This window comes from Pieris rapae, chromosome 18 (assembly GCF_905147795.1).
Source record: "Pieris rapae chromosome 18, ilPieRapa1.1, whole genome shotgun sequence".
Classification (NCBI taxonomy): domain Eukaryota; kingdom Metazoa; phylum Arthropoda; class Insecta; order Lepidoptera; family Pieridae; genus Pieris; species Pieris rapae.
The window spans coordinates 3,730,842-3,749,245 of NC_059526.1; the positions used below are offsets into that span (position 1 = coordinate 3,730,842).

At 30.7% G+C, this 18,404-nt stretch overlaps 1 protein-coding gene across 4 annotated transcripts in view; it reads right to left on the minus strand.

The window, feature by feature from the left end:
- LOC110999610 (DNA-binding protein D-ETS-4) overlaps positions 1-18,037 on the minus strand; it is a 28,620-nt gene extending 10,583 nt beyond the window's left edge. Inside the window, exon 1 of one of the 4 annotated variants that reach the window (XM_045632086.1) lies at positions 17,827-18,037. In XM_045632086.1, the coding sequence (XP_045488042.1) occupies positions 17,827-17,865 (39 nt within the window). In that variant the 5' untranslated portion in view covers positions 17,866-18,037. Of the gene's footprint in view, positions 1-2,126; positions 2,300-6,466; positions 6,606-17,826 lie in introns of those variants that run through there. The other 3 variants (XM_045632085.1, XM_045632088.1, XM_045632087.1) reach the window with 3 other exon arrangements.
- Between the last annotated feature and the right edge of the window lie 367 nt (positions 18,038-18,404).

An 18,404-nucleotide genomic window follows, 5' to 3' on the forward strand; every position in this document is an offset into this window, starting at 1 on the left:
TTGCAACAAAGACTTTATTATGAGAATTTGAATCACAGTATTACTTTTTTTAAGATACGTAAAATTTGTCTACCTTATTTTTTAGAACAGCATGTATTGAGACGGTAAAGTTAAAACAGATTACCATAAATCCAATCGTCTATAATTTGGTTACTCTATAACTTTTGATAACTCGTGATATTTGTTGTTTATAGAACAGGGGGCAAACGGGCAGGAGGCTCACCTGATGTTAAGTCATACCGCCGCCCATGGACACTCTCAATGCCAGAGGATTCGCGAGTGCGTTGCCGGCCCTTGAAGCTAAGCTGAATTGGTTCGGTGATTTTTAGTTAAGAATACATCTAAAATTAACAATTCAAATGTCAAATTTGACTACGCCAATTAGTTTGCAGTCATAAACGGAAGTATTCGTGACCTGACAATGTCTGTTACAATTTAAACAAGACCTTGGGTTTTCCACAAACTAGCTCCATTGTGCCCACAGACCGTCAAACTCAAGATATCACTTGACAAAGTCACTGTTTGAATTAAACTGTGAATTGTTTAAAAAAAAAAGAAAATCACAGACTTTTTTAAGTAGACAAAGTGCCTGTTTCACAATGTACGGATAAAGTACCAAATAGCTATGCAACACATAAATTATTCGAAAGATAAAAGTTCCGAATAAGATACTTGGCTATTTCATGACGAATAGCGCTATTTGACAGTCGTGAAACGCAACGATAGTGTTTATCCTACCAATAAATAATAAATAGTTTTTTTGGAATTTATCCGGACATTGTGAAACAGACCCTAAACCTTTAATTGTTGTTTTATTTTTATGTAACGTGTGTAATGTGAATAAATAAATAGCATTATTTAAATTTCTGTATTTTACCAATCCTTCTAACGCATTCGAGTAAAAATAAGAATAAGGGTACATATGTACATATGTACATATCTACCTCTATATTAACCTATCCCTAACATAGACCCTTGATAACTTAAAACCTCTATAACTTAAAATATTTTGTGTTTCCGTTGGACTTTAACTTATCCAGGTCTACTGTTTTCACAGTCTTTACATTTTCTATATGTGTATTGCATATTGTTTGAGAACCATTATTGACCATAATTATTACAGTACAACTTTTTTTTCTACTAACATCTTATGTCTATGGTTTAAATATATGTATATGCTATTTTGTAATAAGTGTAAAAAATTAATCTTGTAAATTTCTGAATTTTTTTAGTTAAGTAATTTATGTATTGGCATTGCTGAAACTACAGTGGTGACGCTTATTTCTTAGTTAAAGGGATAATTGATTATAACTAATAAGACTTTTTTTCGAATTTATCAACTCCATGGGAATGTTTATGGATACCTGAAAATAAATAATGGGCCACGACAGAGCTTTGTACATACATAAAACAAAAAACGGTAGTTTTAAATTCAAATTGTCTTTTACTAAAGCGTTTTTCTTCGGGTTAATAATACAGTTTAAATTGGTATACGTATAACACAAAATTAAAATGCTTAAGAGACAATAGTTTAGCATAATTTAACTATAACAATACAAAACTCGTTATTAGATGTCTCAGTGCGATTAAAGTTAAATTGGCCATTAGCCTTTTGTATAACAATATTTTGGTTCGAATCAACTAAATTGTACAATCAATTTTAAATTTTATGCTATAGCAATAAAGCTGAAATAGGCGTTGCTTTTGGTGTTTGCTGTGTATTTTGCTATGCTTTAATCCTTTTACGGTTATTAAACCAGGTTCAGCATGCATTAAAAACGTGTTTGGACAACTTTTTTTTTAAATTTGGAAATTCCGAACACTATGACAGATTAAAACATAAAGCATAATGATTTAACATTTTATAAATATGATTTAACGCGTGATTACGTCATCTTTTTAATCTTGTATGTAATCTGTATAGTATATATTAATACACAAAAAGACGACATTTATCCTATAATGAGTAAACACTTTCACGTATTGTATTTGAGAACAAAATTTTAATAAAACTCAGCATTGAGAAATCCTACCCTCATATACTCAGATAAATATAGAAGAAAGTAAGGTATAATGACCCTTATGTTCTGAGTAAGGCGGTTCTAAGACCTATCACTAAAACTCACTTGATATTCGCATTCCATTGTTCACTTGAATTAAATGCAAACACTCACTCGAAACTGTCAGCTGGTTGTCGCCAGTCCATGAAGTTAACCGGCGTTTAGAGGTTACACAATGTTACGTATCGCCCATTACCGCGTGTGTACGGCGAGTAGATCACACAGCCACTGAGCGCTGCGTCTGCGCACGAAGGCTTTGATTCAATGAACGCCTGCGTCACGCCGGGAAATACGCTTCTATCGATCTCAATAGAGCCTGCATCTTAACAATACGTTACTATCCATACGTCAACAAGTAATTAACTTCAATGACAGTTGTCTGATTTCGGTGGCCTAGCACAATTTTTTCAATTGTTTCGTCAAGCACTCGATACGATGTAATAACTTGTAGGCCGCACCAACACATTTCCGTACATAGTACATTAATATAAATTTATTATTAATAAATATCAAACTTTAGGTCTCAAAGTTTCTATGATATTTATTCAGTTTTGCAGACTTCACACAGGAATCTTCCGTCTTCTAAGATTGACAGAAGTTGTAGATTTTTGGGTCTTCTTTCTTGGTCTGTGTTCTCTTTAATTTGATAAGACTTAAATTAAACTCAAACCTAAAATAACTTCAAATTAAAGTATTCAATTCATAATAATAATTAGCTTTTTAAGGGTTAACAAATTGAAGATAGAACTACGTAAAGAAATAGCTACGAATAGCTACGGTTCGTAGGCCATCGTTTATGTATGAATATATACCCATATTAAATAAATGAATTAATGCCTTTGTAAGTAATGAGTATGTGATTTTATTTTAATTTTATGGGTCAAATTTTAAATCTAAGTCTATTACAATATGATATTTTAGTGTCAATAAATTTTAGAATTTCCTTTTCATCTTTTTCGTGATCATTTAATTTTCTTAATAGACGTGTCTCATCTGCGGTACGAGTGATTCTTAAAAGCAGTTGACAGAGAGTCCATTGCCGGGTATCTAAATGTATATTACTAATACCTAGTAGTATAATAAAGTAACATTTAGTATACATATTTAAACCACAAGTTATTCCTATTAAATCCTATTAAGAAAAACCATAGCATATCCTTTGGCTATAATAATTTTCCAAGAAGCACACTTGTTTAACAATGTACACATTAGTCATAGCGTACTTAACGTCTCACATAATGTTATAGGTCCCATATAGCATAATTACATATAAATTAACACCTACTATTATGTATACTAATTTAAATATCACGTGAATTGTATCATAGGGAAGAACGCGTTATTTATGAATTCTATTAAAATTCTGATAGTTTTGATTATGAATGATATTATCTATATTTTGTTTATCGAAGTAATTTATGTGGAGCGCGTGACGCCCAAAGTTTAGTCTTAAGTTGAATTTATTTATTAGCAAAAGTAAGTAGCAAACATTCGATATTACCGTCACGCTTATATATTATTACTATGTAAAATACATGTAACTGATAGCTAAGGCTTATTATAATATAAATGAATATTTAAACCATCTTAGTGCTTGGATATGAATTGTTCCAGTATAAATGCAGACGAGAAATTCTTCTTGGCTGCATTTCCAGACTCTGGGGAGATCGACAGCATTCACGTCTGTTTTAATGGAAAGTGGGAACAAACCGTGTTCCATGTGGTATAAAATTATTTCAGTATAATTATTATTTTCTTATGTAGCCAAGTTAACATTTCAAGGATCGTCATGCTCGCTTAAATGTACATAATTGCTTGTGCCACCATGTGTCAGGTTGTCTCTCTCCCTAAATTATGGCGAGGGGGCCGATAGCTGGCCATGCATCATACTCATGAACGGGTGCTACTTGTGGTGACTGTCGTTCTTGAATTCATGTATGCGGTGATGTTAGTTATTTCGACTATGTATTTGCGTGTTGTTCCCACGAGAATGTTAGTGCGTGCTCCTATTTCAGCATGCATCCTGCTGATAGAGGATCTTTGACAATCTGAGACAAATCTTTGTTTTAAAAATACATAAATTTATATTATTTATTACTTAAGGTGTCATGTGGAAGATAATTTAATGGTTGCAGGTACTTACAAACGTTGTGTAAAACAAAAAAACACGGCGATTAAAAAGAGTGGTTGAGAGTTTATTGATAGGTCTTCTCTTCCGTGATGATTTTTTATTATTATTCAATCATAAGCCAAGTTTATTCATAAAAATACCAAAAATTGCTAAAGTGACATACTAAAATGACCACGCAATTAACATCTTAAATCAAAGATTGTTGTACCTATCAAATATTACTCCTGATTTAAGCATTTAACAGAGGAAACTTTAGTTTTTTATCCTATAACCGCGATCAAATACTTATAAGCCTTTTGGATTGGACAATGACGTCATTACTTCGCTTCATTCAGTGTCTAATTTTGTCTAAGACGAAGCACGTGGGAAAAACTTTTGTCCGTGATATAAATGTTTACACAATAAACGTATCTACAGTTGGTTTTTTCGCAATACATAACTCATCTTATGTCGATAGAATAAAGTTGAATATTTATTACTCGCTTGATTTATACACTTTTCTCAGAATTCTTCATTTGCGTAGGCTAGCGTGTTAGCGTCTATTTGCAAAGTACAGATATGAGAAAAACTTCGCATTTAAGGACTTGTTGGAATAATGGAAAATTATATCAGTCAAATAGATACAATAATATCACAGTGCATACTTTGATTCGGAGGTGGTCAAGATGGCACTGTTGTTTCTACTTAATATTACGTTTATAACCTATTTTCGAGATATCATAAAGATATTATATCCCTTAAATTAAAGATTTCGAAGGAGTAATGTCGCTAGTAGAGACTCATAGCAAGTTTGGAATGAAGACTAATAAAAATACAAAGTAACATACAAAGGGAAATTTTGCTTTTACTATTTTATCCTTAATTATGCTTTTGTTTTCTAATACTACGTCGAGACAATCATAAAGCAAGCTTATATTAAAAGGTATCACAATCTAGAAACGCAATTAACGAGGAAAAGTCATGGCACACCAAAATGATCATAATTGGTGGCGACTATATTTGACGTGTCTATTGAGCTTTTGCATCATGCTACATTATTAAAATCGTAAAGAAACAAAAAGTCATAGTGAATTATAACATAACTGATAAAAATATTGTCCATTATACAATTTCTAAATTCTAATGATGTTTCGCGATGGGAGTTATATTTAAATATATCAACATTGTGTAGATTATTAATATAGAAAAGTCTTGATTTAAATTCTTTTATATTACTTTGTCAGCCAGTAAAACTTAGCGCAATTCGATTTAAATTTAAATATCATTAAACAAAAAGTTAAAGGCAAACGCCCGTAAGATATGCCACTATATGACAATGTAGAGGATTCATAGAATCAATGCAATTCAAAATTGCACATTCACCTAACGCATGCTTCACACTCCAGAAAGGGTTATCTAACCCTAGGCACGTGCTTCGATTGTAAATTACTATAAACACAGGTTGTGTAATCGGAATTGCCAATACAGCTTTACCACCCACTCAATAAGAACTTGGTTTGTCCAAAATGTCGTCTATTTTTAGCGCGAATTACGCGTACTTTGTGACATCACCAATTTAAAAGTTACTGCTGGAACCTTATCTGAAATATTCCCTTTTGATATTAAATTTGGTTGGGCCAGATTACCACAAAACTGACACGTGCTTTTTCTATTTGTTATCTATGACTCTACAGATAACAAATACATCTTTTGTGACATATAATCTTATCATTGTATAATTTATACTTATGATAATTCTGTACTTTAAACTTTAACAATATCATAGTTAATAAAATTAGTGTAAAATTATGTTTCCATATGTATACAATAAAATAATGGTTACCATGGCAACGTAGTAATTGTGATGTTAATTAAAAAATAGGGTAAATGAACCTTGTATCTATTTTATTCAAAGTTATCGGTAAGTAGGTATGGTAGCCTATAAAATAATTTAATGGTCTCTAATTGTTACTGTTAAACAAATATGGACTGGTAACTCTATTTATGTATTGTATTACTAAATTATCAAGCTAAGGTGTTAAACGTAATTGCCTAGTTATAATTGGGAAAATTAAATACTATTTTTCGTATGGATGGATTTTTTAAATAAAATATTATATATTTTAGTCATTAATTTGTATTTGTAAATATTACGCCTACTTATAGTCACGCTCACAAAAATAAAATATATAAATTAAAGAAATTGTACATAATTAAGATTTCTAGAAATAGAAATAGAATAGATTTCTTCTAGAACTTCTATAATTTAACTTAAACTAACTATGTATTTTAATACCTGAATGCGATAATATCCAAATTCCCTGCATCCAAACTCCAAAAAAGTCACCATTGCACTTATAAAAATAATGAAAAATTGTTTATAAAGACGTGTCCACTGCTCACGAATCAATTCCAGTGTATTCAAATTTACAATGATAATTTTGATTATGAAATTATCAGCCGCATTATCATAAGGGACAAAGGTCGATGCGATAACTTAATTGTTACTATTCGGTGCGCATTCTGACGGGGAAAATAAATACGATTAAACTCAAATGTTTATATTTTCATAACTTTGATAAAACACCAAATGAATTTGGCAAAGTTAATTGGCTAAGATAAAAAAGTTAAGTTACCTATACCTAAATACTACATAAGACATTGGCCAATATTTTTTTTATAGAATAGGGAGCAAACGGGCAGGAGGCTCACCTGATGTTAAGTAATACCGCCATTTGAATTTGGCTTGCCAATACCTTATATAGTCACCTGAAACGGGCTTCGAACGGGACGTAATTTTAAAATGTTAACAAGGAGTTATAGTGACATAACTACAATAGTTAAATACATGCTATGATGACATAATTTGTAGAAATTGATATTTTCTTTTATATTGTGGAACATTTTTTGTTCTATCATCTTATGTTTCATTATTGCAGTTTTAGTTATTTTTTGCAATTAAAATACGGCTATGTTAGATAAATCAGTGATCATTCAAATGGTGAAAAAAAATTAAAATCGGTCTTGTACTTTTTGAGCCAACAAACATATTTTTTTTTATCTTTTTTCGTTACAATCATACTTACATTCAAAATATCTTTTATATTTATAATATTAGTATAGATTACAGAAGCATGCTACAACTGAGGTAAATTATGTCAATACTATATACAAAAAGGTAAAGCAGTGCCTGGCCTAGTGGCTCAAGTAGTGTGTCCGAATTGAGTTGTCTTTCTATACTTCCTCATATGCTGAAGCCAAAGATTATAAGGGAACCGGCAGGAAAATCAAAAATAATTGACGTGTATAGGGCACAGAAAACTGCCGCCAGCCTATTTTCATTTCAGCTGTTTTCGCCATGATGTGGTCTCTTTGATTTTTTTGGATGTTTTTTTATTTTAGGATGTTCTGCTCCATCCATCTCGGGGCACAAGTTAGCTTCGACTACACTCTTTCAGTGAACGTCCAGATCTGGCTCCCGTAGATCAAAAGTAGTACTATAACAGCCCTTTTTAGATCTGGGATGTTAAATGTATTTTAATGATTTTTTTCCTAGGTATGTTTTATAACATACATATTTTGTTTTATTTCATTTATAACATACATATTTTATTTTATTTGTCTTCGTACTTGCCATGTCCAGGGACGAAAGCAATGCTTCTCATTCTTTAAGTCTCTGCAAAAATAGTGACGTCATCCGCAAACCTAAGATGACTAAGATGCCGAAAGTTATTTTTTATTCCCTTTTTGTAACCAATCTATATTCCTAAATATTATCATTTCGAGACGGACCACTAAAATTTTAGTTGAATTACATGATTTATAAATTACATAGTCTGTCAGTCGATCTTATTAACGATAGCTTTGTTATTTCACCTAAACCAGAGTAAAAGACGAAGTGAAGTGTGTGAAGGTGTGAGTAGTGAAAGGAAAGTGACATCAACATTCATATCCAACGAAGTTCGAAGGATAAACATATTTATTTTTGAAAGCATCAACAGTTGGAGATATATATTGTAATAAATCAGAAAACGCAATAATGTCCAAATGTAATAAACACAAAGACCCTTAAAAGGATGCATGTATGTAATCTTAAATCCCACGTATAAACCGTAAAAAGTAACTTGTATAACAAGATATAACTATATTCATGATGTTTGTACCTATTTTTTATATAGGTTTAAAGACATTTATTCTCATAATAGACATTAGTCACTTACATGAGAACACTTATATGCTAACGTTACAATTTGGAAAAAAAAAGAAACTTGGTAGAACTTTCAGAACTTATTCTTTATTTTATATATATTAAAATAGGTTTATTGAGTAAAAGTAAAATCAAATAAAGCATAATTGTGATTTTGTTTCATTTAGAATTTATAGCAACAAAGCTTGCGCTCAAACTGGTTTCAAGGCTGGATTTCCCGCTTCGCCACAAAATGGCCGACCGTGCACACGATTTAATAAATATAAAACACAAATATTTTTTTGAACTCACGAAAGATATATATCTAGAAGTAGTGGGTAATAACATGATAATTATAATAATAGCATTGTTATAAAGAAATTTCTTTTTTTTCATTTAATAAGTATTTAAGTAGAATTGACTTAACTACTATAATATTCAGTGTAGGTACGTATTTATTATTATTGATATATGCCGAAGTAATTTAAAAAAAATTATGTTTAGGAAAAGTACAAAATGACTATTCTTATAAAATGTATTATGAAGTTTTATAAGGCAGTTACTAACAGAGGGACAAAAAAATGTTAATAAAAAAAACATATTTTTCTCCGGTATGTCAGTCTTTTTTTATTGATTAAAACTTGCCGACGCTTACGTCGTTAAAGGAACCAACATTTAATTTTTTTATGTGACAATCGCTTTTAGACAAACATGATATACACGAAGAGATAATTCAGTATTAAAAAAAATTACAACTACAAAAACTAATGAAACTCAATGTGTAAGGGGAGCAACTATAGATATCCAGACCTTTATCAGAATGCTCAATATGGACATGTGTGAACTTTGACCAAAACGCGTTCTTAGGAAAATTAAATATATAATAATAGAAAAATCTGTTTTGTGAATAAACAAGTAGAGTATATATGTCTAAGTACTGAAATTATGTATATAACAGAAGTTCATTTAATTGTTATTTGAAATCTAAAAACTACATACATAAAAAAAAAATTTTTTTAAATATATGCCGCTTTATTTCTTTATGAGTATAAAATATACTATTCCTTTTAGTACAATTGGCCATCAGTACTTTATTTCAAGGTGCGCATATAACTTTGGCAATTAGAGGGCGGAAGCGTAATGTAACACGATATATAACAATTGAAATCTTTTTATACCATTAATTGATTGTTATTAAACAAGATCAATTAGGTACAGCTTATAGGACAGCTGAACCAGTTCCGTAGGTACGAAGTGGTATACATACAAGGCCGTCGTGTCTTGACGCAAATTCCCTTTCACTAAATCGATTGGATATTATGCGTACATTGGACCTATTATATACACAAAAACTCTGCAAGTCGTGATCATATTTGTCTCAGTGTTTTCTTTGAACTAAAAATATATCTTAATACCAAAGAAGTTTGGCGCTATAACCCATTTCTGAATGTCTAATTGATTGTTAATATTTCTTTATAGGTAAGGTGGTCTTTTAAGTATGTCCGCAAATCCAATATTTTACATGACATGACTCAAACGCGCTACCTAATGGAGACTGCTACCAAGTTCAATTTGGTATATTCCTCTGATTTAAATTTCGAAAACTAAACAGAATAAATCGCCAGTTTTGTTCGAAACCAGTATTCTACTGGTATGTGTTATTTACATATACTTTAGCCGAGTGGGTAGCCTGTTCTCATAGAACAATAAATATATAGAAAAAAGGGATATAAAATACATATAGCTCATATTTTTTTCGGTTTGTTCAATTCTAATCGTTTAATCTATTTATCGCAATATTTTGTCATTTTGTTCGAATAAATAATTAACAAATTGTTTATTTATTAGAAAATAACACGAGAGTAAAAGGGACAAGGTGATAGCTGTTTGAATATATAAAATCTAATACTGTTTAAGATTTTTGTATGTAACAGAAACTGTTATATACGAGAATTAGGACAAAGTGTGTGTTTTAATAGTACTTAGTGTTTTTCATGTAGTCGTTAACATTATTGTAAACTAAACGGTTATAACGAAAAATTGTGACATATAAGGCATTCGTTTTTACATTTAAACAAAAATAATTTTATCTAGTAAAACACAAAATTACCTATATTATAATTTAAGGAAAATTTATGATTACTATAAAACCTACTCATGCTTAATTTTGTTTTTAAGTTTATCATACATCGGTAGCATTGCTAATTTGTTAAGATAATAACATATATATGTTATTCGCTTTATAAACTAACAAGTTTTCAGAAATAATATTAATAGGAGATATAAGCTATGATTATTATTACGATTTTATATTGTCAAATAATAAACTATAACTATTACTGTAGTTCTTGTTCACAATCAAACAAAAAGTAATCTTTAAAAAAAATATATGCCATTTTTTTTTTCGTTCTATGCCTTTTACAATTAATATATAACTTTGCCAGTTAGATAAATAGCATTTAATATATTTTGCTATGCACGTAGCAACATATTATAGATATTAAATGTATTACAACACAACGATCTTATAACAGCTAACGTTACATGAAATGCAAAGTAAAACTTTAATAGGCGTTATTGCCTTACACATGAGATATTCTTTGCAAATCTTAAACTGACTTAAATAAAATATAATATTAAATATTTAGTTTCTTAGGCTTTTTATTATAAAAATAAAAAGTTTATTTTGGAACATAAGATCATCATGGTATCACTTATTCCACGTCATTAAATTCAAGCCTGTTGTCATCCCTATGTATGCCGGGTACTTCTATAACAATTTTGCGCTGATGAATTATTCAAACAACTCCTCTATCCAGAGTTATACCTTTCAGCTACTATATAACTAAATTGAAAAATTACGAGTAAACTTTACAAAAATGGACGGATACTTTACTAACAATGGCTACGTTTTAGGTAGAATTTATCATCAATGTCAAAAATCTGAACAACCTTCCAAATCACCAGATTACTAACACAAATTGCATTTCAATCGACTCTGACTCATAGATGTTTCTTAAGCGAGTCGGAATTTGCAATATTCACTATTTTCCTCTTTAAGCACAGCTTTCGTAACATAATGACTCACTAAGGCGATGCGAAAGCCTTTTAAATCACAGCGTCGCCTTTTGTCACAATAATATTAAAGACTGTGATGATACAATAAGTTCCTGTGGGTAGCGAAAGTGCTAATGTTCGTCATGCAGCTTAAAACTGAGATTGGGGCAGGAATAACAATAAGAAACTACTAGATTCTTTACTGGGAGCAGTATTTGGTTGTAGGAAGCCTACGTGCGACTCCCATCCCTGAGGTTAGGAATGGGAAAGTAACGTGAGGATACGGCATACCCCAATCCCAAAAAGTCGACTGCGTAACAACGAGGGCACAGAAGGCAAAAACAAATGATCGCTAAGCAGAGACAGAAATCATTGACGCAAACCTTAAAAAGGTTGTAGCACGACTGTTTTTTGTAGTAACTTCAACTTTAATTTGAAAACTTTGTTTATTTAAAAACAAATGTAATAACTTAAATGAGAAGTATTATACAGTAATGCGACAGTGATGTATATTGTATTGACGGTAAATAAATAATTTCATAAATTTTAACTAAAGACATGACATGACTTGTATAAAACAGTGTTGAAGAAGACTTCTTACATACTCCGATAGGATTCGAGGGTATCCAGACCAATTTTTAAATGAAAGAAATACAATTATAACGAACAAATAGAAAAGGGGCCCACTTTGGTGTTTGTAAGTATTTAAACCTTTTATCTACACGTTTTTCTATAAATATTTAATTGCCGTCCCGCGCAGTTATGGTAAAAAGATTGTACGAAAATAGCCTTACAACCTCAAAGGCATATAAGTAATTATTTTCCATAGACATTTTGTATAGAGTAAAGAAGTAACTCAAGTCACGTAACGTGAAAACAGAAGGCAGTGTCCTCGACCTCGATAAACGGTGAAAATCTGACCGCAAACAAGGCGCTGTTTTGCGAAGTTACGCCATTTTGGCTTCTTCAGTTTTAACGTTCCATTTCTAAATTCTTGAACGATTTACATATATTAAAATCGCAATGTTAAAGTTGCTTATACATTCAAATAATTGTATCTAATATTAAGTGTATTGTACTAGAGACTATTGTAACTTTATAGTTAAGCTTAGTTTAAGCCATAGTGTTTATGAACAACGGTTTAAAAAAATAAATTGCTTTAAGTATTTTCAACCGCAACCCAAGGTCAAGGGTTATCATATCTGGATATACCAATGGGCCGTCGGTCGGCCCAAATATCGCTGAAAAGACGCCGTGGATTTGTTTGAACTCCAAATGGCGAATGGGTCGCAGCAGCGCAAGATCGTCGAAGGTTAAAGAAATTATAAAAAATAAAGAAATAACAGATTTGTTAATTTCTAGTAAATTTTCAGGCAAGTTTAAACCTTAAACTAGCTACCAAACTGTGTCTTCTTTAACATGTAACAGGAAAATTAATAAGAATTAGATAAAGACAATGATCGTCTATTATAAAATAACTAGGCCTCTGAGTGTGGGAAAATAATTATTGAGTTATGCGTAACAGTCACACTGGGTGACTTATACGTAGAAAGAATGTTGCTAATATTTATTTCTAGGCGTTTAAGCTTATTTAAATACGAAGTACTATAAGCAAAAAAACGATATTATCAGTGTGCCAATAAAAATAATAGCTCGTTTTTTTTATTTCAAATGGTCTTTTTCATCTGTATTATAATAATATAAAGACTAATAACCTCAATATTCTTCTTTATAACTTTTAATTTAGAATTAAAAAACGACGTTCTATTTATATGTAACATGTGTATAAGTAAAATTACTTTAGAATAATAAAAAAACTATATATTTCACGTATTGTTGTATATTAATAATTATTAATTTGTAAATATCTTCAATAATATTTTTAATAATGGTTAATACGCTTTTGCTGATCGTATTTCGACGGCTTTTTATGACTCGAATATATTATGTCCTTTGTATTGAACGTGTTGTAATTTCATTCAATGGGGAATCATGACTAACGCTTATATCTTGAGAAATAATAAGTATCTAAAGCATATGAATAATATTTCAACAATATTTTTTTATTTATTAAATTGAAATTCGTTATTTTAAATTCACTAAATTTGAAGCCGAGTTTTTAACATTTGATAGATGACGTTTAAGTCACGAACCAATGCAACCATTTTTAGTTTTAATTCTATTGTTTCTTGTTCATTGATGAACTCTTTCTTATTATTTATCAAAACGTAAAGTTCTTATCAAGAAATAAGAATGTTAATAATTGTCAATACTATGTATATATATATGACGGCTCACATGACATGCGTAGTACGCATTGATCCTCTTTGGGTGTCTGTTTAAAATTGATTTCTTAGGTAAGAATTTTGTATGAATTTGTAATTCGCTGACTTTCATCGTCCTACGTTCATTGAACTGTCCAGACAAATATATAAAGCTGTAATACCGTATTTAATGCAATACTTAATGATAGTTTCAGAACAATTTATTATTTCTTAACAAGGACGTTTGATAACACGTCACATTTCGTTTTTATCATTTTGTATCATTTTGACCTTACTTAATCAGTTTACTACGTTATGTTATTGTTTAAACACACTATATAATAATAAACATATAAATTATGACTTTTAAATTCTCTGTATTCTTTTTAAAGTAAGTATTAGTTTTGTTATTTTATTTTATGTTATTTTCTGCTCTTAAAACAATATTGCAAATGAAAAAAAAACGAATGTTAAGTCTATATATTAATTTAATATACGCTTAATCACAAAAACTTCTAAATTTACCAATTAAATATTTATATAGTGTGGAAAACAGAGAAAGCTATAATAAGACCCCTCTTGTATAAATGAAGACTGAACACGCACAGCCTAGAATCTAGATTATCTAATTAACAAGAAGAAAATGGTTACAAACTTTTAGGTATTACTACTCTGTGGTTTTTTAATCGTCACGTGCTCAGCGCTGTGCCTAACATACGTTGTCGATTTTTGGCTTGATACATAGTATAAACCTGAACGGACCATTTACTAAATATATCTATGGAGACCTGAGACCTTCGCAATGCTAGAAATTGACAAACGGGCATTGCGCACCTGATTACTGGCCATGCGTCATACTCGTGAACGGGTGCTAGCAGAGGTTACAGGTCGGTCTTGAATTCGTGTATTTGGTGACGTTATTTCGACTATGTATTTGCGTGTTGTTCCCACGAGAATGTAAGTGCGTGCTTCTTTATCACCACCCTCTGATTGGGGACAAATCTTCGGTTTTAATTTATTTTAATCTTATTATTTACTTAAGATTATATGTGGAACGTGGTGTAATGGTTGCAGCTCCGTACAAAAATTATGTAAAACAAAAACTTGGCGATTAAACAGAGTGGCGGAGAGTTTATTGCCAGTTCTTCTCTTCCGTTTTACCCCCTTGATTTTTTTGAGAACTGTCAGTAAATATAAAATTAGATGCATTTATTATAAGTATATTTCTTTTTCAACGTTCATAAGTGTACATTGTTTTACCTATGTTAATAAATGATTTTGAATTTTAAATTTGATTCACAACCTAGTAGAGGACTTTGGTTGCGGCACCCACCCTGATACCTTCGGTGAGCAACCCGCGTGAATGAAGTTCCACTTCAGATATAAATAGGATTACAATGTTATGAAAAATCGTAGTACAAGTAGTATTTGAATAAATTCAATAGACAACCATTTCCCAGCTTGACAAGAAACCACGTAGTGTAACAAAAACTATTCCATATTTTGACAATAGCTATCATTAACTTCTTGCGTATCTCTTTCCTTCCATTTCACATTTTAATTGACAAAGTAAAAGATATAGAGCGAGCATTTTCGCATGACAAAAATATATAAAAAGTCAATTAGTAAAAATTGCACTAGAGCCTTCGTTAAGGGACACTATGGGAATATATACCGAATTACTCGCAGATATAGAAAATAAACGACATTTAATACCTGCAGCTTGATATCAATTTAAATATAAAGTCATATTTTAAACAAATGGCTGTTTTTAATTTGTGACCTTCTACTACCAGACAGTCATTGGTTTAAACGATTATAAAATAATCGATTATGAGTGTCTGATTACCTAAAGCAATGATAAGAGGACTGAGTCAAATATATTTTTAGAATATCTATCATTTTGATTTTAGAATCTATTAATTTAAAAATTTATTACAAAAGTCATGATAAATGTCACACACAAAAAATTATTAACTATGCAAAGATTTATTAGATATTATTAGGTGTTTTTAAATTTATGACTTATAATAATAACCTTCCACTATTTTAAATCCTTTTTTTATTTTCTAAATTTTATTTATTTTTTTAATATTATAACTATAATAAACTAGATTATTGTACAAGTACGAATGTAAACGAGGATTATTACGTATTGTCATACTATTGCGTCTGATAGTTTTTTTGTTTTCTTGCTTTAAAGCTAATTGCATAATAACGCTAACAAGTCTCTTATAAATGAACAATCGTTGATCGCGATACAAAGAAACATTATACTGATTGTTAGTAGTTACAATCACACCAACAATAAGATAAAAAATGATATTAATAAAACAACTATCACTTGGAAAGTTACAGGTAAACCAGTTTCAATCAGGTGTATATTGGACAAGGTTTTTGAGGCACGTAATCAACGGAAACATAAGCTGAAAACTTACTGATGATAACGTTTAATATCTGGTCATTGGTCTTCTAAAACTAAAGTATGTTGTCGTACCAGAAATTTGAGATAATAGCGTAATCCAGAGCCAAGATAAATTTCGAGGGTAACGTCAAAGGAGGACGTAGGTAACGTCAAAAATGCAATACGTCTGTCAACGTCATAATACAGAAGAAGTAAGATTATGACGTACGAGAGTCCTAGCTAATTCTCAGCTCTGAATACCCTGATTCTGTGAACCTTAAACCTATGTTCTAGACATTGAATAAACTGCATAAAACATTCTGTAACAGTGGCTATAAAAACTTGGGATCTGAAATTATCTAGAAAGTCCAGAAAGTAAATAACGTTATAAATAGTTAAAACTACTATTAAAGAATAATCAAAATTATATTTAGTGAGAAATAAGCTTGAATGAATTTCGTTTAGATTTAATATAGTCGAGTCACATCTCACAACGAGACCAACAATTATACTAGTCTTCCAATACTTTTGCAATTGCTTCCTTTTTATGTTACAAGAGGGCGCTTATGAACAAGTAATATTTAAGTATTATTTCCTATTAAATTTTAATCGATATAGAAGTGTTATTGATTCAATATAGCAAAGTAACAATCAAACCACGTAAATAAAGCACTTAACAGATAAGGACTCTATCACTTGTATCACTAGGTGTTACTTATATCATTATTTTATAACGTTTTCTTTGTATATTTAAATTAATCTTAAAATATAAAACAAAAAATATATATTTATATACAGTAATCTTAATACAAGACAAAGCACTCTTTAAATTTAAAATACATTAATTAAATGTCAGTTGAGTGTTTAAAATAGTAGTGCAAAAACATACCTAATATAATAAAAGAAGCTTACTTAAAAAAAAAATCGAAGTCGTCCAAAATTCAAAATGGCGACTGCTACGCAGTTAATAAACAGTATTAACGGGTTCGTAGTTTAAACACATTCAGTTAAAATTAATTATAATTTAAGATTTAAAACTAAAATAAAACATGTATAATTTTTCCTACATTTATATTGGTTATTTCAAGGTAGCGCCATCTATGTTGACAAATTGTACTTTGTACTTTACCTTATCTATTAAAGGGTACCAAAGTGAAGGGTCAAATTAAATATAACAAATACAGTTAAGCATATGGATTTCTTTGTCTACTTAAAACATAAAATTGTCTCTTGTAAATACTGTAACTCCGCTTAGGCGTTCTAAAACTATACTTATATAGATTGCTAAATAACCTTTATTTATCCTGCCTCAAGCCATGACAGGTAAAAATTGCAAATGTATCTCAAATTCATATGAAACATTTTCAATGGAGATTCTTAAATAATGGAAAAGTTCCAACGTGTGGCCACTGGCCAGTTTATCGTCCGAAGCGACGCGTGACGAATCGCACACTTAAAAACCAACAATTTACATGTTATAAAGTAATTTCTAACGATGTCACAGCTCACGGGATGTGCTATGAATTAACAAAACAAAGATCTTTTACCCATGCGGTTGTATTATTAAAAACCGTTCACGTTTCATGCAAATACACTCGAGTCGCGAGCTGTGAGCGAAAACTAGAAAGTTACCCACACAAAGAAGTGTACACGCGCACACTAAGAAGCACTTTATACTATTACTATTAAATTTCATAACTGCTATAAAGTATCCCTATAAAAAACAATTAATAAATTAAACTTACCGCTTCTGACTCCTCAGTTAGACCGTTCTCCCACAACATTTTATCGTAAACAAAAGTCACTTTCAAAATAGATTTGTAAAGTAAACAATCAGTCCATTCCGCAGTATTTGTTTATAGAGAAAATTTTCATCCCGTTTTTATTTATATTTGAAAATTCCGCCGTGCGCGAGTGCTATCGGCAGTGCTTTAGCGTTGTATGCGCAAGCGGCCGATACGACGTTTGCCAACGAAACTATCCGACAACACACGAAGTCAGTCGACCGCGCCGACCTACTTTGTACTTCAAAGCGTTCCAAGCGGTCGAGCCATGATTTTTTCTCACATTTTCCTTTGAAATGCTACCTGTCTTTACGAATGTGACAAAAACATGAACACGTTTTCCTGCGTTTTATTTTTCATCGCCTCGATAATGCCATGTACATAGTTTTATTTTGAACTACTTACACTTACAGCGACATTTATAACTGATCCCATAGAGTTATTTTAATGCAATTTGCTTTTCACATAATTTAAATGCGCCGTTACATGAGGCGCATCCAAACATTGAATTATTACAAAGTCACAAAAATATTTTTCAA